General features: G+C 42.9%; 1 protein-coding gene across 1 annotated transcript in view; it reads left to right on the top strand.

Annotated features, from left to right (window-relative positions):
* Positions 1-26,052, top strand: part of znf740a (zinc finger protein 740a) — a 48,442-nt gene that overhangs the window by 8,941 nt on the left and 13,449 nt on the right. The window contains exons 4-18 of the mRNA XM_079507436.1: positions 3,081-3,200; positions 5,373-5,429; positions 8,332-8,455; positions 10,392-10,475; positions 11,304-11,387; positions 12,310-12,393; positions 13,517-13,600; positions 14,216-14,299; positions 14,718-14,801; positions 15,391-15,474; positions 16,302-16,385; positions 21,378-21,461; positions 21,928-22,011; positions 23,226-23,309; positions 24,274-24,357. Coding sequence (XP_079363562.1) covers positions 3,081-3,200; positions 5,373-5,429; positions 8,332-8,455; positions 10,392-10,475; positions 11,304-11,387; positions 12,310-12,393; positions 13,517-13,600; positions 14,216-14,299; positions 14,718-14,801; positions 15,391-15,474; positions 16,302-16,385; positions 21,378-21,461; positions 21,928-22,011; positions 23,226-23,309; positions 24,274-24,357 — 1,309 coding nt within the window. The remainder of the gene's footprint in view (positions 1-3,080; positions 3,201-5,372; positions 5,430-8,331; positions 8,456-10,391; positions 10,476-11,303; positions 11,388-12,309; positions 12,394-13,516; positions 13,601-14,215; positions 14,300-14,717; positions 14,802-15,390; positions 15,475-16,301; positions 16,386-21,377; positions 21,462-21,927; positions 22,012-23,225; positions 23,310-24,273; positions 24,358-26,052) is intronic.

The raw sequence follows: 26,052 nt of genomic DNA, 5'->3' as shown, positions 1-26,052 counted from the left end.
TGAGGACGAGAGGGTTGACTGTTGACTGAGGACGAGAGGGTTGACTGAGGACTGAGGGTTGACTGTTGACTGAGGACTGAGGACGAGAGGGTTGACTGTTGACTGAGGACGAGAGGGTTGACTGAGGACTGAGGGTTGACTGTTGACTGAGGACTGAGGACGAGAGGGTTGACTGAGGACTGAGGACGAGAGGGTTGACTGAGGACTGAGGGTTGACTGAGGACTGAGGACGAGAGGGTTGACTGATCTCTGCGCTTTCTAATCATAAAAAGGCGTCGTGGAGGGTGTAACTTTCTGGATATTCAGTGTTTTAGCCATGACGTGAGCGCCCCCTAGAGATACTTCCGGGTCCTACTGTTTGTGTCCCCATAGTTATACTGTGTCCCCATAGAGTTACAGTATACTGTGTCCCCATAGAGTTATACTGGGTCCCCATAGAGTTCTACTGTGTCTCCATAGAGTTACAGTATACTGTGTCCCCATATAGTTATACTGTGTCCCTCCGTCGGACTAAATCTGAGACGAAAACAACCACGAAAGTCTAATTTTACCGCATTTTAAGCTTGTAGATCTGCTACTTCTGAAACATTTTTCAACTTGGAAACGATTGACGATTTGGCAAAAATTATTGCGATTATCTGACGACGACGGACGGCTCTTTGGCCGAGATATTGATTTGGAATAGAATTTTATAAACGGCGGGATTTATGAAATTCTACTTGGTAACGATCTTATCGACGGCGATCTGTGCGTTCTTAAAATGAGTTGTTGAGGTGATCTATCTTAAAATGAGTTGTTGAGGTGGTGATCTATCTTAAAATGAGTTGTTGTGGTGCTGATCTATCTTAAAATGAGTTGTTGTGGTGATCTATCTTAAAATGAGTTGTTGAGGTGCTGATCTATCTTAAAATGAGTTGTTGAGGTGGTGATCTATCTTAAAATGAGTTGTTGAGGTGATCTATCTTAAAATGAGTTGTTGTGGTGCTGATCTATCTTAAAATGAGTTGTTGTGGTGCTGATCTATCTTAAAATGAGTTGTTGAGGTGCTGATCTATCTTAAAATGAGTTGTTGAGGTGCTGATCTATCTTAAAATGAGTTGTTGAGGTGATCTATCTTAAAATGAGTTGTTGAGGTGATCTATCTTAAAATGAGTTGTTGTGGTGCTGATCTATCTTAAAATGAGTTGTTGAGGTGATCTATCTTAAAATGAGTTGTTGTGGTGCTGATCTATCTTAAAATGAGTTGTTGTGGTGCTGATCTATCTTAAAATGAGTTGTTGAGGTGCTGATCTATCTTAAAATGAGTTGTTGAGGTGCTGATCTATCTTAAAATGAGTTGTTGTGGTGCTGATCTATCTTAAAATGAGTTGTTGAGGTGATCTATCTTAAAATGAGTTGTTGATGTGCTGATCTATCTTAAAATGAGTTGTTGAGGTGATGATCTATCTTAAAATGAGTTGTTGAGGTGATCTATCTTAAAATGAGTTGTTGTGGTGCTGATCTATCTTAAAATGAGTTGTTGTGGTGCTGATCTATCTTAAAATGAGTTGTTGTGGTGCTGATCTATCTTAAAATGAGTTGTTGTGGTGATGATCTATCTTAAAATGAGTTGTTGAGGTGCTGATCTATCTTAAAATGAGTTGTTGTGGTGCTGATCTATCTTAAAATGAGTTGTTGAGGTGATGATCTATCTTAAAATGAGTTGTTGAGGTGATCTATCTTAAAATGAGTTGTTGTGGTGATGATCTATCTTAGCGTTGACAAGCACTCGCTGCATCAACTCCACAAACCCAACAAGCGTTTGACCTTAAAGCCCTGTATTCGACCACTTAAAGCCCTGTATTCGACCACTTAAAGCCCTGTATTCGTCATATTGGCGAAGTATAGTGAAACTAGATAAACTATCCGATCTAAGTAGCTCCATCTCGCTGTGAGCTTGTAGAGCTGCTATTGTTTTAGTTCTGTTGTAAAAAATGACGTGCCTAGTTAATAATAACCTTTAATAATAGCCTCGATTTTTTCTTATGCAATAATAAAAACCCATATTAATATATTGCTAGAAGAACATATATATATATTTGTTTTATTTATACACTTTTGTACCGGTACTTTTTGTCTGGTACATTTTTTCTAATAGTAACTTGGTCATGAAATTATAACTTGCAAATGGACTCAAGTTTCTCTCTCTCGCTTCTCCTCTCTCTCTCTCTCCTCTCTCTCTCCCCCTTCCCCCCCCCCTCACTGTCTCTCTCTCCCCTCCCCCCCATCTCTCTCTCTCCTCCCCCCCCCCATCCTCTCCCTCCCCCCTCCCCCCCTCTCTCTCTCTCTCCCTTCCCCCCCTCACTGTCTCTCTCCCTAACCCCCCTTTCTCTCCCCCCCTCTCTCTTTCTCTATCTCTTCCCCCTCCCTCCCTCCCCCATCTCTCTCCCCCCCCCCCCCATCTCTCCCTCCCCCCTCTCTCTCTCTCCCCCCCTCCCCCCCCCCCCCCCCCCTCACTGTCCTCTCCCTAACCCCCCTTTATCTCCCCCCCTCTCTTTCTCTATCTCTTCCCCCTCCCTCCCCCCCTTTCTCTCTCTCTCCTCCCCGCCCATCTCCCCCCCCCCCCCCTCTCTGTCGTGTCTCTCTTTGGGGTGGGGTGTACACCTCTCTCTCTCTCTCTCTCTCTCTCCCCCCCCCTCTCTGTGCGGTGTCTCTCCCTCTCTCTGTGGGGTGTGGTGTCTCCCTCTCTCTGTGGGATGTGGTGTCTCTCTCCCTCTCTCTCTCCTCTCCGGGGTGGGGTGTCTCTCCCTCCCTCTCTCTCTGTGGGGTGTGGTGTCTCTCTCCCTCTCTCTCTCTCCGGGGTGGGGTGTGCACCTCTCTCTCTCTCTCTCTCTCTCTCTCTCTCTCTCTCTCTCTCTCTCTCTCTCTCCCTCCCTCTCTGTGGGGTGTGGTGTCTCTCTCTCTCTCTCCGGGGTGGGGTGTCTCTCTCCCTCTCTCTCTCTCCGGGGTGGGGTGTCTCTCTCCCTCTCTCTCTCTCTGGGATGTGGTGTCTCTCTCCCTCTCCCTCTCTCTCTCTCCGGGGCGTGGTGTGCACCAAGCAGCTGATCCGGAAGGAAGGTGAATTCCAGGCGCCTCGTCTGCTGGACGAGAAGGAGATGAGAGCCAACGAGGACATGCAGAACATGAAGAAAAAGAACCGCAAGTCAGGAACGCCCTGCAAAGTGAGAGAACACGAAGGAAGGGGAGGAGGAGGGAAGGTTTAGACCCAGAGAGAGAGAGAAGACCCTGTAGGAGGGACGGTCAGTCACTATGGCTGTTTAAACCCAGACAGAGAGAGAGAAGACAGCCTGTAGGAGGGAAGGTCAGTCACTATGGCTGTTTAAACCCAGACAGAGAGAGAGAAGACCCTGTAGGTGTTACCATACAAGAAGAAACAAAATATATACTTATTCCCCTTCATGGTGGAACAGAAACAGGGGGACGGCGCCATATGCGGCTCCTGTTGTGTTTGTTTTTTTATACGCGGTGCGAGCGAGGAGACGTTTAAGCTTTTGTGTCTCTCTCGACTAGGAGCTTTTATGTGTGCACATTTTGTTTGTGTGGGGGTGGGTGGGTGGGCGGGGGGGAGGAGTGGAGGGGGGGGAGGAGGAGTCATCGAGGGGAGAAGCGGGGGGGGGGATCGGGTGGTGAGTGGAGGGGGTGGGTGGGGGGTGGAGTCGTCAAGGGGTGGGTGGGGGGTGGAGTCGTGGAGGGGGGGGAGGAGGAGTAATCGAGGGGAGAAGCGGGGGGGGGGGGGGGATCGGGTGGTGTGTGGAGTGGAGGGGGTGGGTGGGGGGTGGAGTCGTCAAGGGGTGGGTGGGGGGTGGAGTCGTGGAGGGGGGGGGGGATCTCTGGAGAGGAAAGAGGGGGAGGGGAGGTAGCAGGCAGCGCACAGACAGAGCACAATAACTGCAGTTGTGTGCATAGGAGGGGGAGGGGGAGGGGGGGGAGGGGAGGGGGGAATTGATGCCTTTTTTCTGTGTTTATTTTATGTTTTTAAAATAGCCATGTTGGTGTAAAGAAAACATGAACCACTATGTTTCCCTATGTTGTACTTTAAAAAAAGGTGAAAAAAAGCCACTGTACAAGCTGTACAAGCTCTCAACACGTGGCGTTGTGAGGTTGTAGAGCTGCTGGGAATTTATTTAATTTTTTTTTGATTTGCCTTCGATGACAAATCATGACATGCCCAAATGTCTGACGGCAGGTTGAGTGATTCTTACTGCCCTGTCACCCTGTGCCCTGCCCTGCCACCCTGTGCCCTGCCCTGCCCTGTCACCCTGTGCCCTGCCCTGTCACCCTGTGCCCTGCCCTGTCACCCTGTGCCCTGCCCTGTCACCCTGTGCCCTGCCCTGCCACCCTGTGCCCTGCCCTGTCACCCTGTGCCCTGCCCTGCCACCCTGTGCCCTGCCCTGTCACCCTGTGCCCTGCCCTGTCACCATCACAGGTTGATACAATTGCAAGTTGATACAAGATGAAACCATCGTTTCAAACTCCAGAGAATTCTAGGAACCCAGATTTTTTTTACACGCTTTTTGTGCGAGATTTCTGAGGTTACTAAATAAATATCGAAATATATATATATATATATATATAGCCAAACCAGCTCTATAGCTGTTTGAGATGCATCTAGACATAAATGCAGATGATTCTTGGGACTATTTAAATGCTCATGAAGGTGTGTATATATATATATATATATATATATATATATATATATATATATAAATGCTCATGAAGGTTAGGGTAACCGGAGGCATTAGGGTTAGGGTAACCGGAGGCATTAGGCAAGGATTGAACTTCTCATTTATTTGTTTGTTTTATTTATTTATTTAGTTACTTTCTGTAACCCATTAACTCATTTAGGCCTGACGTTGAAAAAGTCGTCTGAAAGAATATATATTAAAGATTTGTGCTGCATTTTCACCATTTTTCAAAAATAGCAGATCTACAAGCTATGAGCTTGTAGATCTGCTATTTTTCAATAGCTAAAGTATGACATAATGCTTAGTTAAAACACCAAAAGGGGTTCCCGCTCAGAATGGGTTTTAAACCCAGGAAAGTATCTGTATCATTATAGCGTTCAGATATATGACTGTGTGTATAATATATAGCAAGAAATGTTTTTTTTCACTAAACTCTTACGGCCCTATTTTCACCAGTGCATTTTTTTTTCTTACTTCTTTGACTATTTTGAAAAACAATTAGAAAATGCACTGGTGAGGATTTACAACAGTGGTTCTCAAAAGTGGAAAATCTGCTATTTTTTTTTGAAAATGCTAGAAAAAAAAATGTAGAAAATGTTTTAACACAAATCTTCTCTTCTGCGGGTCCCTGGCACAAACTCTTTTCAGAATCAGATGGGGGTCCGCGGCCAAATACAGCAATTTGGGGGTCCTTGGCAGGAAAAGGTTTGAGAACCACTGATTTAGAATAGATTGTAGAATCAGCCTATTGCGGTCTTAATGGGCTTATAGAATGATTTGTTTTATTTATGTGTGTGGTTGTTTGTGCATACTGAAAATGGCTGATCTACAGGGTCACAGCTTAGCACCACGCGGTGTGTTGTGAGCTTGTAGATCGGCTGTTTTGGTGCGCAACGCGGTGCACTTGTAAAGTCAATCCATCCAGTAATGATATTTTTAAAGATTTACAAAAATATTTGCTACGCTTGTAGCTCAGTTCTTTTGCGCTTTAGATTTATTTTCCTCACACTTTTTATTTTATTTTATTCTAACATTATTCCCATTGTGTTGTAACGTGTTGGGAACAAATGAGAGTTGGAATAAGCAAATGATTCCTTGTTCAAAGTATGGAAAATAATTGAAATAACAGTAAAACAAACGCAGCGTTCTCCCTCTAAATACCCCCAGATGAGTTGCTTTTTCACAGACATGGTCAATTCAAAATAATGTAGCTATTTCTTACGCAGTATTTAAATATAGTCACCATTACATGGAATCTACAGGCTTATTAATTCATACTCCACTTCTGGCCATACGGTGACCACCGTTTGGTGGTTAGTGACGTCATGTTGTAGTTTTAGTAAAAACAGAGATGTTTGGGTGAGCGGTGAGTCTCTTACCACCGCGGCTCAGTGACGTCATGTTGCAGTTTTAGTAAAAACAGAGAGATGTTTGGGTGAGCGGTGAGTCTCTTACCACCGCGGCTCAGTGACGTCATGTTGCAGTTTTAGTAAAAACAGAGAGATGTTTGGGTGAGCGGTGAGTCTCTTACCACCGCGGCTCAGTGACGTCATGTTGTAGTTTTAGTAAAAACAGAGAGATGTTTGGGTGAGCGGTGAGTCTCTTACCACCGCGGCTCAGTGACGTCATTTTGTAGTTTTAGTAAAAACAGAGATGTTTGGGTGAGCGGTGAGTCTCTTACCACCGCGGCTCAGTGACGTCATGTTGTAGTTTTAGTAAAAACAAGAGAGATGTGTTTGGGTGAGCGGTGAGTCTCTTACCACCGCGGCTCAGTGACGTCATGTTGTAGTTTTAGTAAAAACAGAGGTGTGTTTGGGTGAGCGGTGAGTCTCTCCACCACGGCTCAGTGACGTCATGTTGTAGTTTTAGTAAAAACAGAGAGGTGTGTTTGGGTGAGCGGTGAGTCTCTTACCTCCGCGGCTCAGTGACGTCATGTTGTAGTTTTAGTAAAAACAGAGAGGTGTGTTTGGGTGAGCGGTGAGTCTCTCCACCACGGCTCAGTGACGTCATGTTGTAGTTTTAGTAAAAACAGAGAGGTGTTTTTGGGTGAGCGGTGAGTCTCTTACCTCCGCGGCTCAGTGACGTCATGTTGTAGTTTTAGTAAAAACAGAGATGTTTGGGTGAGCGGTGAGTCTCTTACCACCGCGGCTCAGTGACGTCATGTTGTAGTTTTAGTAAAAACAGAGAGATGTGTTTGGGTGAGCGGTGAGTCTCTTACCACCTCGGCTCAGTGACGTCATGTTGTAGTTTTAGTAAAAACAGAGAGATGTGTTTGGGTGAGCGGTGAGTCTCTTACCACCGCGGCTCAGTGACGTCATGTTGTAGTTTTAGTAAAAACAGAGAGGTGTGTTTGGGTGAGCGGTGAGTCTCTTACCACCGCGGCTCAGTGACGTCATGTTGTAGTTTTAGTAAAAACAGAGAGGTGTGTTTGGGTTGAGCGGTGAGTCTCTTACCACCGCGGCTCAGTGACGTCATGTTGTAGTTTTAGTAAAAACAGAGAGATGTGTTTGGGTGAGTGGTGAGTCTCTTACCACCGCGGCTCAGTGACGTCATGTTGTAGTTTTAGTAAAAACAGAGAGGTGTGTTTGGGTGAGCGGTGAGTCTCTTACCACCGCGGCTCAGTGACGTCATGTTGTAGTTTTAGTAAAAACAGAGAGGTGTGTTTGGGTGAGCGGTGAGTCTCTTACCACCGCGGCTCAGTGACGTCATGTTGTAGTTTTAGTAAAAACAGAGAGGTGTGTTTGGGTGAGCGGTGAGTCTCTTACCACCGCGGCTCAGTGACGTCATGTTGTAGTTTTAGTAAAAACAGAGAGGTGTGTTTGGGTGAGCGGTGAGTCTCTTACCACCGCGGCTCAGTGACGTCATGTTGTAGTTTTAGTAAAAACAGAGAGGTGTGTTTGGGTGAGCGGTGAGTCTCCTACCACCGCGGCTCAGTGACGTCATGTTGTAGTTTTAGTAAAAACAGAGAGATGTGTTTTGGGTGAGCGGTGAGTCTCTTACCACCGCGGCTCACTGACGTCATGTTGTAGTTTTCGGTGGTCACCTTGTCACCTAAATCTGGAGTATGAATGGGCCTTCACTGCTGTGGAAGGTGCACTGCAAGCACATCCTACTGGCCTGACCTTTTAGAACCATGAAATGATTCTAAATGTACTGCTCAGACAAGCAGTAAGAAGATGAAATTATAAAATTACAGATAATTAGATCAGGTCAAAAAGTACAGATTGACAACATTCTTCTTTAAAAAAGAAAAAAAACAACCTTTGGTTTAAAACAATGCCAAACGCTAACCACAGGTGTGTAGCCGAAGGAATTAGAACGTAACTGTTTCAGCTGTAGAATAGTTCCCCTTTGGGCTTGAGGTTAAGAATGATTTCCCCCTAAAAGTGATCTTTCTGACATGCCATTAAAACATCTTTAATGACATGTACTAATAAACCAATGCTGCGTTCACACTTGACAAAAGATTCAAACATGCAACGCTACTGTCGCTGAAGTTGAAACCAGCTCAACTTTCGTTGTAGCTTCGTAGCTTCTTTTCGTCGGATGTATCTTTGGTATCTTCATGTCATGAAACCTTTAATAATAAATATCCCTCCCCCGCCAGGCCGCAGGCGCTGACGAGAACGGCGGCCCAGCGTCCAAGGTCCAGAAGAACTTCATCTGCGACCACTGCTACGGAGCCTTCAGGAGCGGGTACCACCTGAAGAGACACATCCTCATCCACACAGGTACGACCCCAACGGGACATCCTAACCTAGCGGTCCGTTTACAGAGTGTTGGAACGGCCAGATTACAGTAATCGTAAGAGTCCGGAGGCCCTCGGAGACATTATTTATTTTATTTATTTAAAGTTGGTGTTTTTTGGTTTTTGCGATGGCCTGCTTTTACAAGAGCTTGTTTGGTATGAGCTTTTTATTTTGTTGCCTCCCAGCTTTAGATTGGTGGTACGATGGGCTCTATGCACACAGGAAAACTGTTCTGACGTCCAGGCTCGCTTCCCTACTGTCTTCACAGGTGTTACCCATGATACTAATTAAGGCTCTGTTCCGTTTAGTGTGCAGCAGAGCCATCTAATAGAAGAGTTGTGACATTGAGGGGGCAGAAACCCAGAGCCATCTAATAGAAGAGTTAGGACATTGAGGGGGCAGAAACCCAGAGTCATCTAATAGAAGAGTTAGGACATTGAGGGGGCAGAAACCCAGAGTCATCTAATACAAGAGTTAGGACATTGAGGGGGCAGAAACCCAGAGTCATCTAATACAAGAGTTAGGACATTGAGGGGGCAGAAACCGAGCGCTGTTCATGCAGCCTGAACTGAGACAAGCTGGAGTTGGAAATACAGTACATTGTTTTCAACGAGGGCGGCGCAAATAAGAGCAAATTTAGGCAATGTGTGCAACATGACAACGGTTTTAAAGTATTGTACAGTGACAACTAAAGTCTCTTTAATGTTTATGTTGTACTATTACTACAAAACAATCTAAAATAAAGGGATTTAAGATCATTAAAGCTGGGCTGTTACCTGAGTCCAGTGCAGCTCTTCCGGTCCAGGCCTTGTCCCAGTTGGTTGTCCCCATTCCCAATAGAAGTCTATGTAGGAGAGCCTCCATTGGACTGAAGCCCCATGAAGTGAACAGTTTTTGTAACTCTCTTACTCTATGGCTCTGGTGTGCAGCAGAGCCATAGAGTAAGACAGAGTTACGACAACTGTGTTCATTAGTATCATTAACTCTGTTTGACCAGAATGGAACAGAGCCTTCATTATAGTATCATTAACACTATTGATGATGAATGACTCTTCCTATGGGCTATAGTTCCACACATTGGAACTATCCCATTGAGATAGAATGAGCACTTCCGCATTCCATTGTTAACAAGGGGAGTCAACGCTAACGGGTCCATTTGGACACTCAAGAGTTAAATTAACTCAAGAGTTAAATTAACATTGATTTTACAATATAAATTGGGGGTCCCAGAGATAGAAATGTGATTGAGAATCACTGCTAGAGCCGTAATAAAAATCTTCTCTCATGGGGGTTCCTGGCAAATCTTTTCAAACGGGGGTCCACGGGATAATTAGTGTGAATTAGGGGGTCCTTGACATGGAAAGGTTTGGGATCCACTGTCTTCCTAGATGACTGTGGTCTTCCTAGATGACTGTGGTCTTCCTAGATGACTGGTCTTCCTAGATGACTGTGGTCTTCCTAGATGACTGGTCTTCCTAGATGACTGTGGTCTTCCTAGATGACTGGTCTTCCTAGATGACTGTGGTCTTCCTAGATGACTGTGGTCTTCCTAGATGACTGTGGTCTTCCTAGATGACTGTGGTCTTCCTAGATGACTGGTCTTCCTAGATGACTGTGGTCTTCCTAGATGACTGGTCTTCCTAGATGACTGTGGTCTTCCTAGATGACTGGTCTTCCTAGATGACTGTGGTCTTCCTAGATGACTGTGGTCTTCCTAGATGACTGTGGTCTTCCTAGATGACTGTGGTCTTCCTAGATGACTGTGTGGAAACGAAGCCTTGCATGACAGTATTATCATCAGTAACACCTGTGAAGGAAGCAGGGAAGTGAAGTTCTTTCCCCACAACATGGCAGTGTGTGCATTCAGCCCATTGTGGGCGGGGACCTTTCACTAAAACTTTGGTGCTCTGTGGTTTAGGGGAGAAGCCCTACGCTTGTGCCATTTGTGACATGCGGTTTATCCAGCGTTACCACCTGGAGAGACACAGCCTCATACATACGGGTATGCGTCCTCTAATAAACCGTCCCCATTTTATTATCACAGCAAAATCTAAAAACAATTAAAAAGACTACCATGTTTTTTTAGTCTTTATTTAATACTTTGGAACCCCAGTAAGGACACAAAGCGGTTCTCAGGGGTCATTTATTTTGTTGTTGTCGCTGGACAGTAATTTCCAACAAAGCAAAACAAACAAACAAACAAACAAACAAACAAAAGGCCATAAAAAGTTAAGTTCTCATTTACACATCGGTCCAACACCAACCAAATAACTTATAAATAAATTAAAACATGACAGGGTGGCGTTCTACTGTTGTCAAAAACATGTTTTATTTTTATTTTATTACATTTGTTTTTATTTAAAATTTCTCTGTAGAGTAAGTATGGGTTTGTTTAAGACAGTCAATGCATGGACATCAAAGGACATTTTCCATCTAGTCAGCGTTGCCAGGTTGTGTGAACTGTGACCGCGGTGGGTTTCAGATTGTGCTCTTTGTGCTCTTTGACACCACGTTCTTTGTCTCTCGTTGTCTTAAGAATAAAATGCACTGTTGGGTAAGTCAACCTCTCAACCTTAAGTCTGCTTACACCAAGTCACCTAGAAAGTACACAAAAAACTGACCAGTTATAATCAGTTGCCATGTTTTAGTTTTTTTTATAATATGTATTGTACTTTTCCCCAGATATGCCCGTGAAATGAGTACATTACTTATTTTTTAAACGGCAACAATACATTACATTTCTGTAATTTGTACTATACTCAAAACAATTTGAGTTTTCCCATTTTTCCCCCCGATTGAATAGCTAATACTCTGTGCTCTGTGTGCGTAGGGGTGAAGCCGTACGCTTGTTCCATGTGTGACATGAGGTTTTTCCAGAGATACCACCTGGAGAGACACAGCCTCACACATACGGGTATGAGAGTCCATTTACCGTACCCATCCTAGAAGTCAAACAAACCTGGTCAAAATAAAGTTTATTTTATTTTTTAGAAATCAAAATCCAAATTTCATATATCATGGAGAGATCCCTAAGAATTTATAGAGTCCAAACACAGATTTCCAGACCATCTAGAAGGGGTTGTTGTCCGTCATATAGATATGACGGTATTCAGATCCTGTTGAGTCCCTCGTGGATTGTACCAAACATGAAAGGACGGTATCGACATTTGTTTCATGCGTCCATCCATTGTTCTTGCCTAAAATAATTTGACTCCAGAGGGCCGTACCAATCCCCACCCCCCTCCCCAGTGACTCCAGAGGGCCGTACCAATCCCCACCCCCCTCCAGAGGGCCGTACCAATCCCCACCCCCCTCCAGAGGGCCGTACCAATCCCCACCCCCCTCCACAGCTCCTGTTTTTTTGTTATGGAAAATAAATTGTAATGGGTACGTGACAGACCTAAAAACCACAGAAATGGTCATTTTTTAGATAAAACAACACTTGTGTGCTTGACTTCCTACAGTGTTTGAAGTGCTTGACTTCCTCCAGTGTTTGAAGTGCTTGACTTCCTACAGTGTTTGAAGTGCTTGACTTCCTCCAGTGTTTGAAGTGCTTGACTTCCTACAGTGTTTGAAGTGCTTGACTTCCTACAGTGTTTGAAGTGCTTGACTTCCTACAGTGTTTGAAGTGCTTGACTTCCTACAGTGTTGGAAGGTTGTTGCTGTGATTACAGACCCCCGCAAGAACAGATTATACAGTATGCACTCGGTGTATAGACGCATGACTGAAATGCCGGTATCGTTCTTGTAAAGCCCTATTAAAATTGTCTAATACTTTTGTCTATGAACAATATATATATATACATATTTTAAATGACTCTTTATGTGTCGTGTAGGGGTGAAGCCCTACGCTTGCTCCATGTGTGACATGAGGTTTTTTCAACGCTACCACTTGGCAAGACACAGTCTCACGCACACGGGTACGGACGGGTTCAATCCTTTCTTTTGCACACACACTAGAGCCCAAATAATGCTGTATGTGATGTCTGTAGGCTGGCAGAATAATGCCCTCATACTGGGCTGTATGTGATGTCTGTAGGCTGGCAGAGTAACCGTCTTGAGTCTGGCTGGACTAAAGTCCTGTTCTATTTTGATGTTTTAGTTTCAGTATTCTTACAGCTCTGTGGTGCACATATTGTGTTTTGAGCTTTAGTCATGCAGTCCCACGGTGGAAGAGAAATGGGGTTGGCTGGTTTCGTTGTAAAAAAAAAAAAAGAAATTAGGCCTGAGCAACATTACTTATTGAAGACATCTGTTTTTGTGCCAACTTAAACATTTTGAAGGTTTTAAAACCTATTGCATTCATTAAAATACATAAATAAATGTAGCTCCAGCTTCATATAGGCCATGGAATAATATGAGAATAGTCCTTTGATGTCCATTGCTTCCTATGTTTCCACATTAACCTTTAGTGTGTAGATCATTGAATGTATTCTATATAATGTACAGTAGATTATAGTCGCTGACTGCTCTGTAACATGATGTTTGTAATGTAGGTTTAAGGCGGCGATCAGACGAGAGGCTTTGAAAATGTGACACACGCTAGCTGGCGAACGCATGCACTAGCGCGCGTTCCGCCGCCACAGCCTAGAAATTTAGGTTCAACGTTCAGTTAGGTTCAACATTGAGTTAGGTTCAACGTTGCAACGCTCTAGTCCACACACAGACAGACACCATACAGTGCTGACTGTTGTTGACGGTCTGAAATCCTGGAGAAAACCTTGGGAAATGAAGGGCTGGTGTTTCTAGTTTTCAGCGTGCTGGTGTGATCGCCGTCGTAAGCATTGTTTGTTGTGATCTGGCTACTTTGGCGTGTCTTTTTAAAATATGCTTGGCACAAAAATCCTGTTGCAGTTCTCAATTTAGGCCTGATTTGATATCTCTCTATTTCTCATAAATAACCCAATGCTTAAGAACAACACCCCAGATATATATTTTTCTTAGCTTGTTTTCATGATGATTTGTGAATAATGCTTCCCCCTAGATTGAGTGAGAACATTTGGGGGCTAATATCTGGATGCTCTGTTCGTTGTGTATACGTAGGGGTGAAGCCGTACGCTTGCTCCATGTGTGACATGAGATTCTTCCAGCGGTATCACCTGGCGAGACACAGCCTCACACACACCGGTAGGCTAGCTCACTGGGCCGTCCATGTTGTTCCTGTTGTTGTTGATGCTAGCTATGAGAATGCTCTAGTCTTAACCTAATCGGAAGTGTTTTATATTAGATAAAATCTCTCGAAGGCAGTCGCAGTTAAGTTCTGAGAAGGTTTCTTTTGTTGTTGTTGTTAGATACGCACACTGAGGCAGGGCGAAGAGTGTGAGAAATGGTTGGAGTTTCTCTGGCGGAGTGTGTGTGAGTGTGTGTGTGTGCATTTACTGGGGAGCAGAATGCCGGCACCTAAACACAGAACCGTCGTGGTAACAATCTAAATATACCAGGGTTGCCAAGAAGTGTGTGTGTGATCCACACACATACTTGATTCGCCTTTTTCTTCCACTGATCGTCCTGTATCACTGCGTGTACCTAGCCCCCCCCCCCCCCCCAAAAAAAAAAAAACCCTTTAACTGGATGTACAATTTGCCAAATTCCTGATCCAGAGCATAGACGTGACCACCGTGACTTTTCAACAGAAGCATGGTGTGATAGTAGTTAAATGTTACGGTGCTGAAACCTATATATATATTTTCATGTCTCCATCTACCATAGCTAATATTTTGATACTCTTTATGTGTCGTGTAGGGGTGAAGCCCTACGCTTGCTCCATGTGTGACATGAGGTTTTTTCAACGCTACCACTTGGCAAGACACAGTCTCACGCACACGGGTACGGACGGGTTCAATCCTTTCTTTTGCACACACACTAGAGCCCAAATAATTTCCTCATACGAGGCTGTCTGTAATGTGATGTATGTAGGCTGGCAGAATAATGCCCTCATACGAGGCTGTCTGTAATGTGATGTCTGTAGGCTGGCAGCGTAACGTCTTGAGTCTGGCTGGTCTAACTAAAGTCCTCAGACTAATAGGATTGATAGAGCATCAGACGTCTGTAAACACACTGACTGAAATAGTCCCCTATCAATCATCATCATGCCAGTTCTTCTTTTGGCATGTCTTATACTTTACTGCAGTTTGTTTGTGAATGAATGGGTGTATCCTCCCAGTTCTTTTTCCGAGATACTTACGAAAGGTTGTCGCTCTGTGTGCGTGTGTCCGTGCGTGCGTGTTTGTGTGCGTGCGTGTAGGGGTGAAGCCATATGCTTGCTCCATGTGTGACATGAGGTTTTTCCAGAGATACCACCTGGCGCGACACAGCCTCACCCATACGGGTACGTGTGTCACCCCCCTGAGCCCCCCCCCCCCCCTCTCTCACCCGGAGGTGTAGTTAGGTGGTTGGAGAGTGGGCAGTTTGTGCCTAGTAGTGTCAGACTATATGTTCACACACAAAGATAAATGTCTCATAAAGACCAACGACCCATACTTGGATTAATTAATTAACCCATTTTGGTGTTTTTACACTTGGAGACGGGAACCCCCTTTAGGTGTTCTTGTTGCTATGTACAGTATATAGCAACAATTTTTGAATAAATATTTGATGTTTTTCCAGAAACCTTTTTTTTTCTTTTTAGAATCGGCCTCAGTCCTATGGGTGTTTTTTTAAGTCGGGGGAAATATGAAGTTTCAGTAGTTTTTGTGTGTTCCGTTTTCACCGTGGCATTCGCTTGTTAGCGGCGTTCTTCAGAGCAGCCATTATTTGCACTATGGAAACTAGGTGGAGCATTACACAGAAATTGTCATAGAATAATTGAGTAAATATAAATAAGCAAGTCAAAATGTGTGCCTGCCAAAATGCTATGCTATGTTAATATACATCTCCTCCCGAGAGCGGTCACTAAAGTCTGGTACTGTTGCGTTTAGGGGTGAAGCCCTACGCTTGCTCCATGTGCGACATGCGTTTCTTCCAGCGCTACCACTTGGCGAGACACAGCCTCACTCACACCGGTATGATCATATTTACCCTCTTTGTCTCCCTGCAAACCTTCCTCAATGTACAGCAAATAGGGTTTCTCCAATGATAACCTTGATATATATATTAAAAATATCATCAATATATCATATTAATTAGTTCCCCTTCACAGAAGAAACCAAATAATGGATTTTCTTTGGCTTTGTTGGAAAACTGTCCACTTAACAAATGACTCTGAAATCTTTCTGTGACTTAACTGTTACTGTTGCAAACATTAAAATAATAATAATAATTAGAGCACATTACACTAAAAACACATTTAATGCGATAAATTCAGACTTTATATTTCTTTTTTGAAATATGACAAAACGACAAGGCTCCAGATCTAAAAGAAAACAAAATACTCCATGTAATCAAATGCCTTCAAGGCATCAAATAAACGCATGTCATGACCAGCTAAATGGTCACAAAACTAATTCTACACAGTGTGGCTTGATGAGGAAATGTGGTTTACGGCATTATTTGAGCTACAAAAACCCAAAGATTGGAGTCGTTGATATCGTGTCTGAAGGTTTCTGAGCATCGGAGGTTTTGGTGTAATGTCCTACTAAGCAAATAGCTGTAGTTATTGTAGTGCATGCCTTTTGTTAACCACGTCAATGCTTTTTATTTTAACATACATCTTGCATGTAACTCACTAAAACCTCACTAGCATTTACATTAGTTTTTGTTGCTTGTTTTTTATTGCACTTCATTGTTTAGTGGTTGTTATTCAATTTCAAACCCACCTAATTATTAATGATAATGATAATAATAACCACCCCAGTGTAAATGTGCGCTAACGTTGTTGTGCTCTGTCTAGGGGTGAAGCCATATGCCTGCACCATGTGTGACATGAGATTCATTCAGCGTTATCAACTGGAGAGACACAGCCTCACTCACACCGGTATGTGTTCCCATCGTCCCCCCTCTCTCTCTCTCTCTCCTCCATTCATTCATTCATTCTAATGCTTGATCGTGCATGATCGCCCCGCCCGGCCGTTGATTATTCTCTACATGGCTGCATCAAACTCGAGTTTGTATTTCCTCCTCCTCCTCCGCTTTACATTTTGTTTTGTATTTTTCCTCCCACCTGCCCGTTGCTTTATGCTTGATGTGTCACCGTCCGTTTTCCACAGAGAGGTCCCTAAGTACTTGAACAGCAACTTATTTATAATTTTTTGCTCGAGAATTTAAAGCAAAGTTATTTTAATTTAATTAATTCAACCCAGAGCGAGTCGATCCTTTGGACAGATACTGTGACTAGTTTTCACAAGTGTAAGAGGAGTCGCTTTTCCACATGTAGTAGTGTCTTCTAGATGACGTGCAAACAGACATTTAACCGGGAGGTTCATTGTTTGGTATTATTTAATGTTTTTGCATAGAACACACATCGTCGGCAGCTGTGACGTATACCTAGGCTCTAATGGGGAAGAACCTGGGGCCCCTTCCCTACTTCCTTCACAGGTGTTTCCGATGATGCTAATGAAGGTTCTGTTCCATTCTGGTCAAACAGAGTCAGTGTTAATGATGCTAATGAAGGCTCTGTTCCATTCTGGTCAAACAGAGTCAGTGTTAATGATGCTAATGAAGGTTCTGTTCCATTCTGGTCAAACAGAGTCAGTGTTAATGATGCTAATGAAGGTTCTGTTCCATTCTGGTCAAACAGAGTCAGTGTTAATGATGCTAATGAAGGTTCTGTTCCATTCTGGTCAAACAGAGTCAGTGTTAATGATGCTAACGAAGGCTCTGTTCCATTCTGGTCAAACAGAGTCAGTGTTAATGATGCTAATGAAGGCTCTGTTCCATTCTGGTCAAACAGAGTCAGTGTTAATGATGCTAACGAAGGCTCTGTTCCATTCTGGTCAAACAGAATCAGTGTTAATGATGCCAACGAAGGCTCTGTTCCATTCTGGTCAAACAGAGTCAGGGTGCTGCTACATGTCGGCTCACTGGGAACTCTGCTACACCAGTGGGTCTCAAAGTGTCCTTGAGTGGGTTCCAAATGGCCCTGTACGGGTGTGTAACTCTGAGAGTGTACAAGTGGAACCAAATGGACCCATAAGGCTAAATGGAACAGAGCCTTAATTAGTACCATCCGTAACACCTGTGAAGGAAGTAGGAAGAGGTAGAGCCCATTACAGGAAGCCCATTACAGGAAGTAGGAAGAGGTAGAGCCCATTACAGAGCCTTAATTAGTACCATCCGTAACACCTGTGAAGGAAGTAGGAAGAGGTAGAGCCCATTACAGCTGAATGCTCTCATGTCAAGAGCGACTGCGCTCGGCTAAAATTACATTAGGCTAAATTACTTGGTAAGCAACAAGAAACGAGGGATCACAACTTTGAATCTTTGCGACGCTACACAGCTCCAAAATAGTCTGGCTAGGATTCTTCCATAGAGTTCAAAACGGTATGATTTAATACATCTTTACTTTGATAATCCTAGTATCCTGAATCAGATCTGTGCCACATCGAGACTGCATCTGTTTAAATCATTCTGAATGCAGACAACATGGTCACCTACAGGTCACATGCAATCATATGTTTAAATCAGTCTGAATGCAGACAACATGGTCACCTACAGGACACATGCAATCAGATGTTTAAATCAGTCTGAATGCAGACAACATGGTCACCTACAGGACACATGCAATCAGATGTTTAAATCAGTCTGAATGCAGACAACATGGTCACCTACAGGTCACATGCAATCAGATGTTTAAATCAGTCTGAATGCAGACAACATGGTCACCTACAGGTCACATGCAATCAGATGTTTAAATCAGTCTGAATGCAGACAACATGGTCACCTACAGGTCACATGCAATCAGATTAAATCAGTCTGAATGGAGACAACATGGTCGCCTACAGGTCACATGCAATCAGATGTTTAAATCATTCTGAATGCAGACAACATGGTCACCTACAGGTCACATGCAATCAGTCTGAATGCAGACAACATGGTCACCTACAGGTCACATGCAATCATTCTGAATGCAGACAACATGGTCACCTACAGGTCACATGCAATCATTCTGAATGCAGACAACATGGTCACCTACAGGTCACATGCAATCAGAAGTTTAGATTCCAATCTGGATGACGAGGCACAGATCTGATTCAGGCTGGATTCGGCTGCCAGTCTGAACACACAGATGGGATCTGGTAACGTAGTGTGTAAGGTCGGGTCAAAAGATCGGATTTGACGAAAAAATTAATCTGATTTGAATCTAATTAGACTTAATGTGACTGCAGTGTAAACGAGGCCTTCGATGCGTGAGTAGAGTAGAGTACGACCAGATGGTCCTAAACAGCAGATCTACAAGTGTGCCGATGTGCTGCTGTTGATGCTTTAGTGACACTGTAGCAGCTGATCTAGTATGGCGTTAGTTTATGGAGAAAACAAACAACACAATAAGTTAATATATGGAGATAAGTGGTTTGACAGCAACCATTTACAATTTAGGCATTTATAAGACGCTCTTAATCCAGAGCGATTTACAGTAAGCAGGAACAAAAACCATGGCAATACATCATATTCATAAGTAGTTATCATGAATCATACGTAAGCTAAGAACGTAACAGTGGAATATCTATATAATTAAACTATGCATATATATACTATATAGTGCTATGTCTACATAAAATGGTATCTAAGTCTACATAAAATGGTACAATGAAACGGTATCAAATGTGAAGTGTTCGTCATGCGTGGAGCCTGCAGGACAAAAAGCAACGCAGTACGCGACATATAATGTGTGGCGATATTATTATATATATATAATTTATATCTATAAAATAAATCCAGTAAGCACATAGAGCCAAAACATGAATTATTGTTGCTACCCAAATACTTAAGGAGTTCACTGTTCATACGAGTCAGGGTCTTGGAAAGGGATTTGCTTCCATGCAGATTGTTGGTGTGGTACAGTATTACTATTAGTATTACTATTAGTATTACTATTAGTATTACTATGTGGTACAGTATTATACTATTAGTGACCATTGTTGTTTATTTCACCTAAATCTTTAAACGTAACGTTTAAAGATGAGTGTGTGGTGCTGTATATAATGTATCATTTCATCCTAGTCGCCAGGCCTTCAGGACACATGGCTGTTTGTATCTTCTTTTAACCCATTTAGACCTGAGGACAGTTTTCTGAAAAAAATCTGTTTCTATATCGGTGCTTCTCAAACTATTTCATGTCAATGACCCCCAGAATTATCTGTATTTGGCCGCCGACCCCCATCTGAAAATATGTTGTTCCAGGGACCCCCCCCAGAAGCAAAGATTTGAGTTAAAAACATTCGCTGTGAAATAATATATATTCAAATATTTGCACCAGATTTTTCAGATCTACAAGCTCGTAGCGCGGCACTACTAGCTTGTAGATCTGCTATTTCTCAATAGCTAAAGTATAACACGATGCACCAAAAAGGGGTTCCCGTTCTGAATGGGTTAAGATCTCTTTAATGTCTATGCTGCAAAAAGCTATGCTTGAATCCTTTTTGTTTTGTGCAGAGATGCTGTTGTTCACCAACTGCCTAAAATTGTCTTGGCTCACGACGATCAGCGTTATTAAAAATTCAAGAAGTTTCCCCCTGTGCAGAAATAAAACTGGAGCAGCTGTAGAGTGTTAAAGTTCCGCCCACACCTCCCCAAACACGACCTCCTGCCTGCCTGCAGAGGAGGAAGGAAGCCATTTGCCTCCCCTTTGATTCACTCCCATCTTCTTCTTACAAGCAAACCGTGGCGCAAGATCATGACATGCTGTACAAATGGAACCAAATGGACCCGTTAAGGTCTATTTGGTTCCATTTGTACACTCTCCAAGTTACAGACCCATAAGGGTCCATTTGGTTCCAAACTATCATTTAGCTGGGGACCCCCTGGGGGTCCCCGGACCCCACTTTGGGAACTATGATGTCTTTATCCCCTGACTTCTGATATTGTTGAGAAACAAGACAACGCTTCAGTGTTTTTGCACCAAACTGCAGTCTTTACACAACTGAAGATTATGTAATTTACTACTAAAGTTTTAAAAGGACTAGAAGAAGCGATCAGTGACATTGATTTGGCCTGCTGTGTTCTCGCTTTAAAGCTACACAGCCGTTTACACAAGTCTGGGGATTAAATTCATGCTCCAGTTTCAGGTGATAAGGCGACGACGCCGTTTCGGTGGTAATGAGCGCTTCGCCGGCGTTTCGGTGGTAATGAGCGCTTTGCCGCTGTTTCGGTGGTCACCTTATCGCCTAAAACTGGAGCATGAAGAGGTCTTAAGAAGCATGATTGACGTGTGTCGTCGTCATGATCTGTGAAAGACGTGTTTGGGCATCGTTTGCTTATAAGAGGAATGTCTTCCTAGGTCCTGTTGTGTTTCTGGGGTGTGGGCCAGACGTCCAACACTGTAGTGTGTAGTTCTATAAATGTTTATTTATGGATATAGAGGATCGTGTTGGCATAGTGTCATAAAACGGACCGTGGCGTTGGGAGTGTTCACATTTGGCCTGATCGTGTGTCTAGATTTGGATTCTTATCATTTTAGTCTAGCTCTATTTTGAAGGTAAACTAGCTGCTACAGTTGTGACCACATGGACCTTGTGAATTTGAACATTGGCCGTTGAACTATTGCAATTACAGGCCCTTCAATAAGACGTGTGAAATAATAATGGGAATAGGAGATGCATTTTGATGACAGGCTTGGGAGAGAAAAATTATCCTACGTTAGACAAAGCGCTGATGAGTACAGCAAAACTTTACTAAGCTTATTGGAATTAGTAAAGTTTAAAATTGATCATTTTTGGCAGTTGAGTTTTTCCCCCTTTTTTATTATTTTCCTACTTCTTTACATATATACATATCTTTATAATGCTAAAGTTGGTGCTTCTGTGTGTAGGGGTGAAGCCGTACGCTTGCACCATGTGTGACAAGAGGTTTTTTCAGCGCTACCACCTGGCGAGACACAGCCTCACTCATATGGGTATGCAGCGCCTGACAAATATTAAGATAGGATCATGTTCATAATATCTTGTATACTTGACTTTACTCTTTGTATTTAGTAACTGTACATTGATGTATACATGATGGGTGAGCCTTATATTCAGTATTTAGTAACTGTACATTGATGTATAATTTATTACCACTAGATGACATCATCATCAGCTCATGTGATGTGTTGTGTAAGTGGATTTAAGATCTGTGACCCCTTTTTTATTTTTTTGGATAATTTAAAACTTTGAAATTAGAGACAAACAAACTTTGTTGTTTAACCCTGTAAGTAATTCCAGGGTGTGGAATTGGTTATTAACCACCCATAATCAATTTAGCTACGAATGATGTTTTTTTTTACCTTTTTGAAATAGGACTAGGATTTTGTGTGTCCCCCTCCTCCCCCTCCCCCGAGTAACACACACACACAGTAACACGTTGCTGCTCTGGCGGTCTAGGTGTGAAGCCGTACGCTTGCACCATGTGTGACATGAGGTTTTTTCAACGTTACCACCTGGCGAGACACAGCCTCACTCATACGGGTATGAGTCCGTGCACCGTGCGCACCACATGACTCTATATTAGCCAATAGGGTTAGGGCTAGCCCACCACATGACTCTATATTAGCCAATAGGGTTAGGGCTAGCCCACCACATGGATGTTATGCTCTCATCTAGACTCTTAGATTAGCCCCTAGGCTGTTCTTGTAATCTAAGAGGAGTAGTTATCCCCCCAAAAATGTCTTAAATACGGAGTTCCGTGATCACCCCCCCCCCCCCCCCCCCCCCAAACAAAACATGCTCATCAGGTACTATGATTATACTATAATAATTATTTCTTTCAAAAAAATAAAAATAAGTGCATATAATGTGTTAAAATTATGTTTTTATGTGGCCACAAAAATCAGATCCCATGTGACTTCATGGCAATCACGGCACTTTATTTTCCCATCAATTCCACACCCTGTGAAGCCTTGAATTTTAGTTATTTTTGTGTCCCATGACCGGCTACCCGGTCACCACCCGGTTACCACCCGGTTACCACCCGGTCACCACCCGGTTACCACCCGGCCACCTGGTCACCACCCGGCCACCCGGTTACCACCCGGCCACCCGGTCATCGCAAGGAATGCGACAACTAATGTAAGGCTTCATGGGATGTGTAATTGATACACGATAAGTCATTTTTGAGGGGATGAACTACTCCGTTTAAGCTAATAGACTACAATCAAGCACTTGGTGAGAACTCCTAGGCCTCATACTCACACGATGTGTGTTCTGTCTGTGTTTGATGGCCGCCTCAATGCTTTTCCAATGGAAGTCACATGGTTTGATAGCTGTGTTCTGCCCATCAAACACAAACAATGTTTGGTCAAACCATGTGACTCCCTTTGGGGGGGGGAAATAAAGCATTGTGGCGGCCATTAAACACAGACAGGACACGGAGCATGTGTTTGATATGTGTGTATGAGGCCCTAGCTAACCAAACTTCCATCATCAATACAACAGTGTTATCCGAAGTGGGTGTATTTTTGACATTTGGTCTCTAAAACATTCAGATGGATAAATCATATTTTATACGTGGAAAACCATTTAACTGAATTAATAATCTCCCCCTTTTTCCTCTGTGCATGAATGAATAATTCAATTGGCATACAGTACGTGTGGTTAATAACCAATAGCTTTCTTTTTGGACATTTCATTCCTAAATCAAACTGAGGCTGGGTACTAAAATGTTGCCTGTCTGCTGCGTCTAGGTGTGAAACCTTACGCTTGCACCATGTGCGACAAGAGGTTTTTTCAGCGCTACCACCTGGCGAGACACAGCCTCACTCATATGGGTATGACCGCGCCCACCTTACCCATGCCACTGACATCAGTGTGTACACAAGGTCAGACAGCTTAGCACATATCCTCTTCCTTTCTTTAAAACAGTTTAGCACATATCCGTTCACATTCTGCCTGCTCTAGTCTTGCCTTATCGTACGTTAGTTTAAATGGAACACATAGAGGGGGGGGGGGGGGGGGGGTTTATCTTGTATCTTATCCCTGAACTCTTTTGCCAATATTTTTTTGAGTGGTGCAACCACTCCTATAGACCGCTATGTGTGTGTGTCCCTGTGCACGAAAATAGCGCTATAGCGTTTGTTCACCACCAAGTGTCACTGTTGCACAGCCTAACACACAGACACACACAGGCCAGGGAGGTTGGCTTGTACAGTACAGTACAGTACAGTACAGTACAGTACAGTACAGTACAGTACAGTACAGTACAGTACAGTACAGTACAGTACAGTACAGTACAGTACCACTCACCTCAGATGGGTCATTTTAAAATAGTTCAAATAGACGATCTACAAGCTCACAAAGTGGTTGATGTATATGGGACAGTTGAACTATTTCAAAATGATTTTCAAAATGGTAAAATACGGCAAATAAGTTTAGCGATAAGGTGTAAGATAGGGCCCACACTATATCTATACAGCACTGTGACATCACAGCATTGTGACATCACAGCATTGTGACATCATCAGCTCATGTCATGTGTTTTTAGTTGTGGACTAAAGAAATGATAAACGCTGTATTTATTGGATCGGGGAATACAAATTGAATTAGTAAATAAATCTGTGTGAATCCCCTGGATGTAAAACATAAATGAAGTGGTTTAACAACCCATCAATTCTGAATAGGAACAACATGTATCAATGCTATTATTATTATTATTGCATATTGATTGATGGATTGTGAAGCACGTAATAACATCCAAAGCTTCTTAAAGTAATACAATGAATGCTCTGCGTTTAGGTGTGAAACCTTTTGCTTGTACCATGTGTGACATGAGGTTTGTTCAGCGTTACCACCTGGCGAGACACAGCCTCACTCATTCGGGTATGCGTCCTCATACCTCTTATTGATCACTCTGTCGGGTTAGAACTCATTAGGGTATAAATGCACCCTGCAGACCACCTCTCATTTACTCTGTAGGGTTATCGCTTATTTATACTCCCTTGGTGTATAAATCAGGATTCAGACAGTGACATTTGTACCGTAGTCTGTTTCAGTCACTGGAATATGCATTCCGGACGAGCCCCCAAATATGTTACGAAACCCTTGTGTCTAGGGATGAGTTTGTAACAAAGATAGTTTACCAGGTTGTTGAGCATAAAGGTGCAAATAATTGGAGACAACACAGTTTAAGAGTTAAAAAGGTGCTTTTTACTCTGTACTCAAAATGTTAGGGAGTATTTACATATACATAACAGTAGGGGATAATAAGTGAGAAGTCGGGAAGGCGTTGAGGCTCTCGTTGTGAAGACAACCTACTACTATGTGAGGGTTTTGTTCAGAAGTAGGTTTTTGATCAGGATTGTTGGTGAGTCTTGTTGCTAATTGCCGGTAATCGTGTTTACAAAAGGGCATGTTCTATATTTCACTATTGGCCTCGCGTATTATTGTTCCATCAAGTTGGTAATTCTGTTTTCACGTTACACTGCCAGGACAATACTGAAGAGTTGATTCATTACTGCATTGTCTGTGTGTAGAAATACAGCACACCTACACCTCAATCTGCACGATGTAGAGTTGAATAAAGTATCACCTACACCTCAATCTGCACGATGTAGAGTTGAATAAAGTATCACCTCAATCTACACGATGTAGAGTTGAATAAAGTATCACCTACACCTCAATCTACACGATGTAGAGTTGAATAAAGTATCACCTACACCTCAATCTACACGATGTAGAGTTGAATAAAGTATCACCTACATCTCAATCTGCATGATGTAGAGTTGAATAAAGTATCACCTACATCTACACGATGTAGAGTTGAATAAAGTATCACCTCAATCTGCACGATGTAGAGTTGAATAAAGTATCACCTACATCTACACGATGTAGAGTTGAATAAAGTATCACCTCAATCTACACGATGTAGAGTTGAATAAAGTATCACCTCAATCTACACGATGTAGAGTTGAATAAAGTATCACCTCAATCTGCACGATGTAGAGTTGAATAAAGTATAACCTCAATCTACACGATGTAGAGTTGAATAAAGTATCACCTCAATCTACACGATGTAGAGTTGAATAAAGTATAACCTCAATCTGCATGATGTAGAGTTGAATAAAGTATCACCTCAATCTACACGATGTAGAGTTGAATAAAGTATCACCTCAATCTACACGATGTAGAGTTGAATAAAGTATAACCTCAATCTGCATGATGTAGAGTTGAATAAAGTATCACCTCAATCTACACGATGTAGAGTTGAATAAAGTATCACCTCAATCTGCACGATGTAGAGTTGAATAAAGTATCACCTACACCTCAATCTACACGATGTAGAGTTGAATAAAGTATCACCTCAATCTGCACGATGTAGAGTTGAATAAAGTATCACCTCAATCTACACGATGTAGAGTTGAATAAAGTATCACCTCAATCTACACGATGTAGAGTTGAATAAAGTATCACCTCAATCTACACGATGTAGAGTTGAATAAAGTATAACCTCAATCTACACGATGTAGAGTTGAATAAAGTATAACCTCAATCTGCACAATGTAGAGTTGAATAAAG

Source organism: Electrona antarctica, assembly GCF_951216825.1.
Source record: "Electrona antarctica genome assembly, chromosome: 8".
NCBI classification, from domain to species: Eukaryota; Metazoa; Chordata; class Actinopteri; order Myctophiformes; family Myctophidae; genus Electrona; species Electrona antarctica.
Note: the sequence above shows the minus strand (reverse complement) of the source record. Positions and strands in the feature narration are given on the sequence as shown.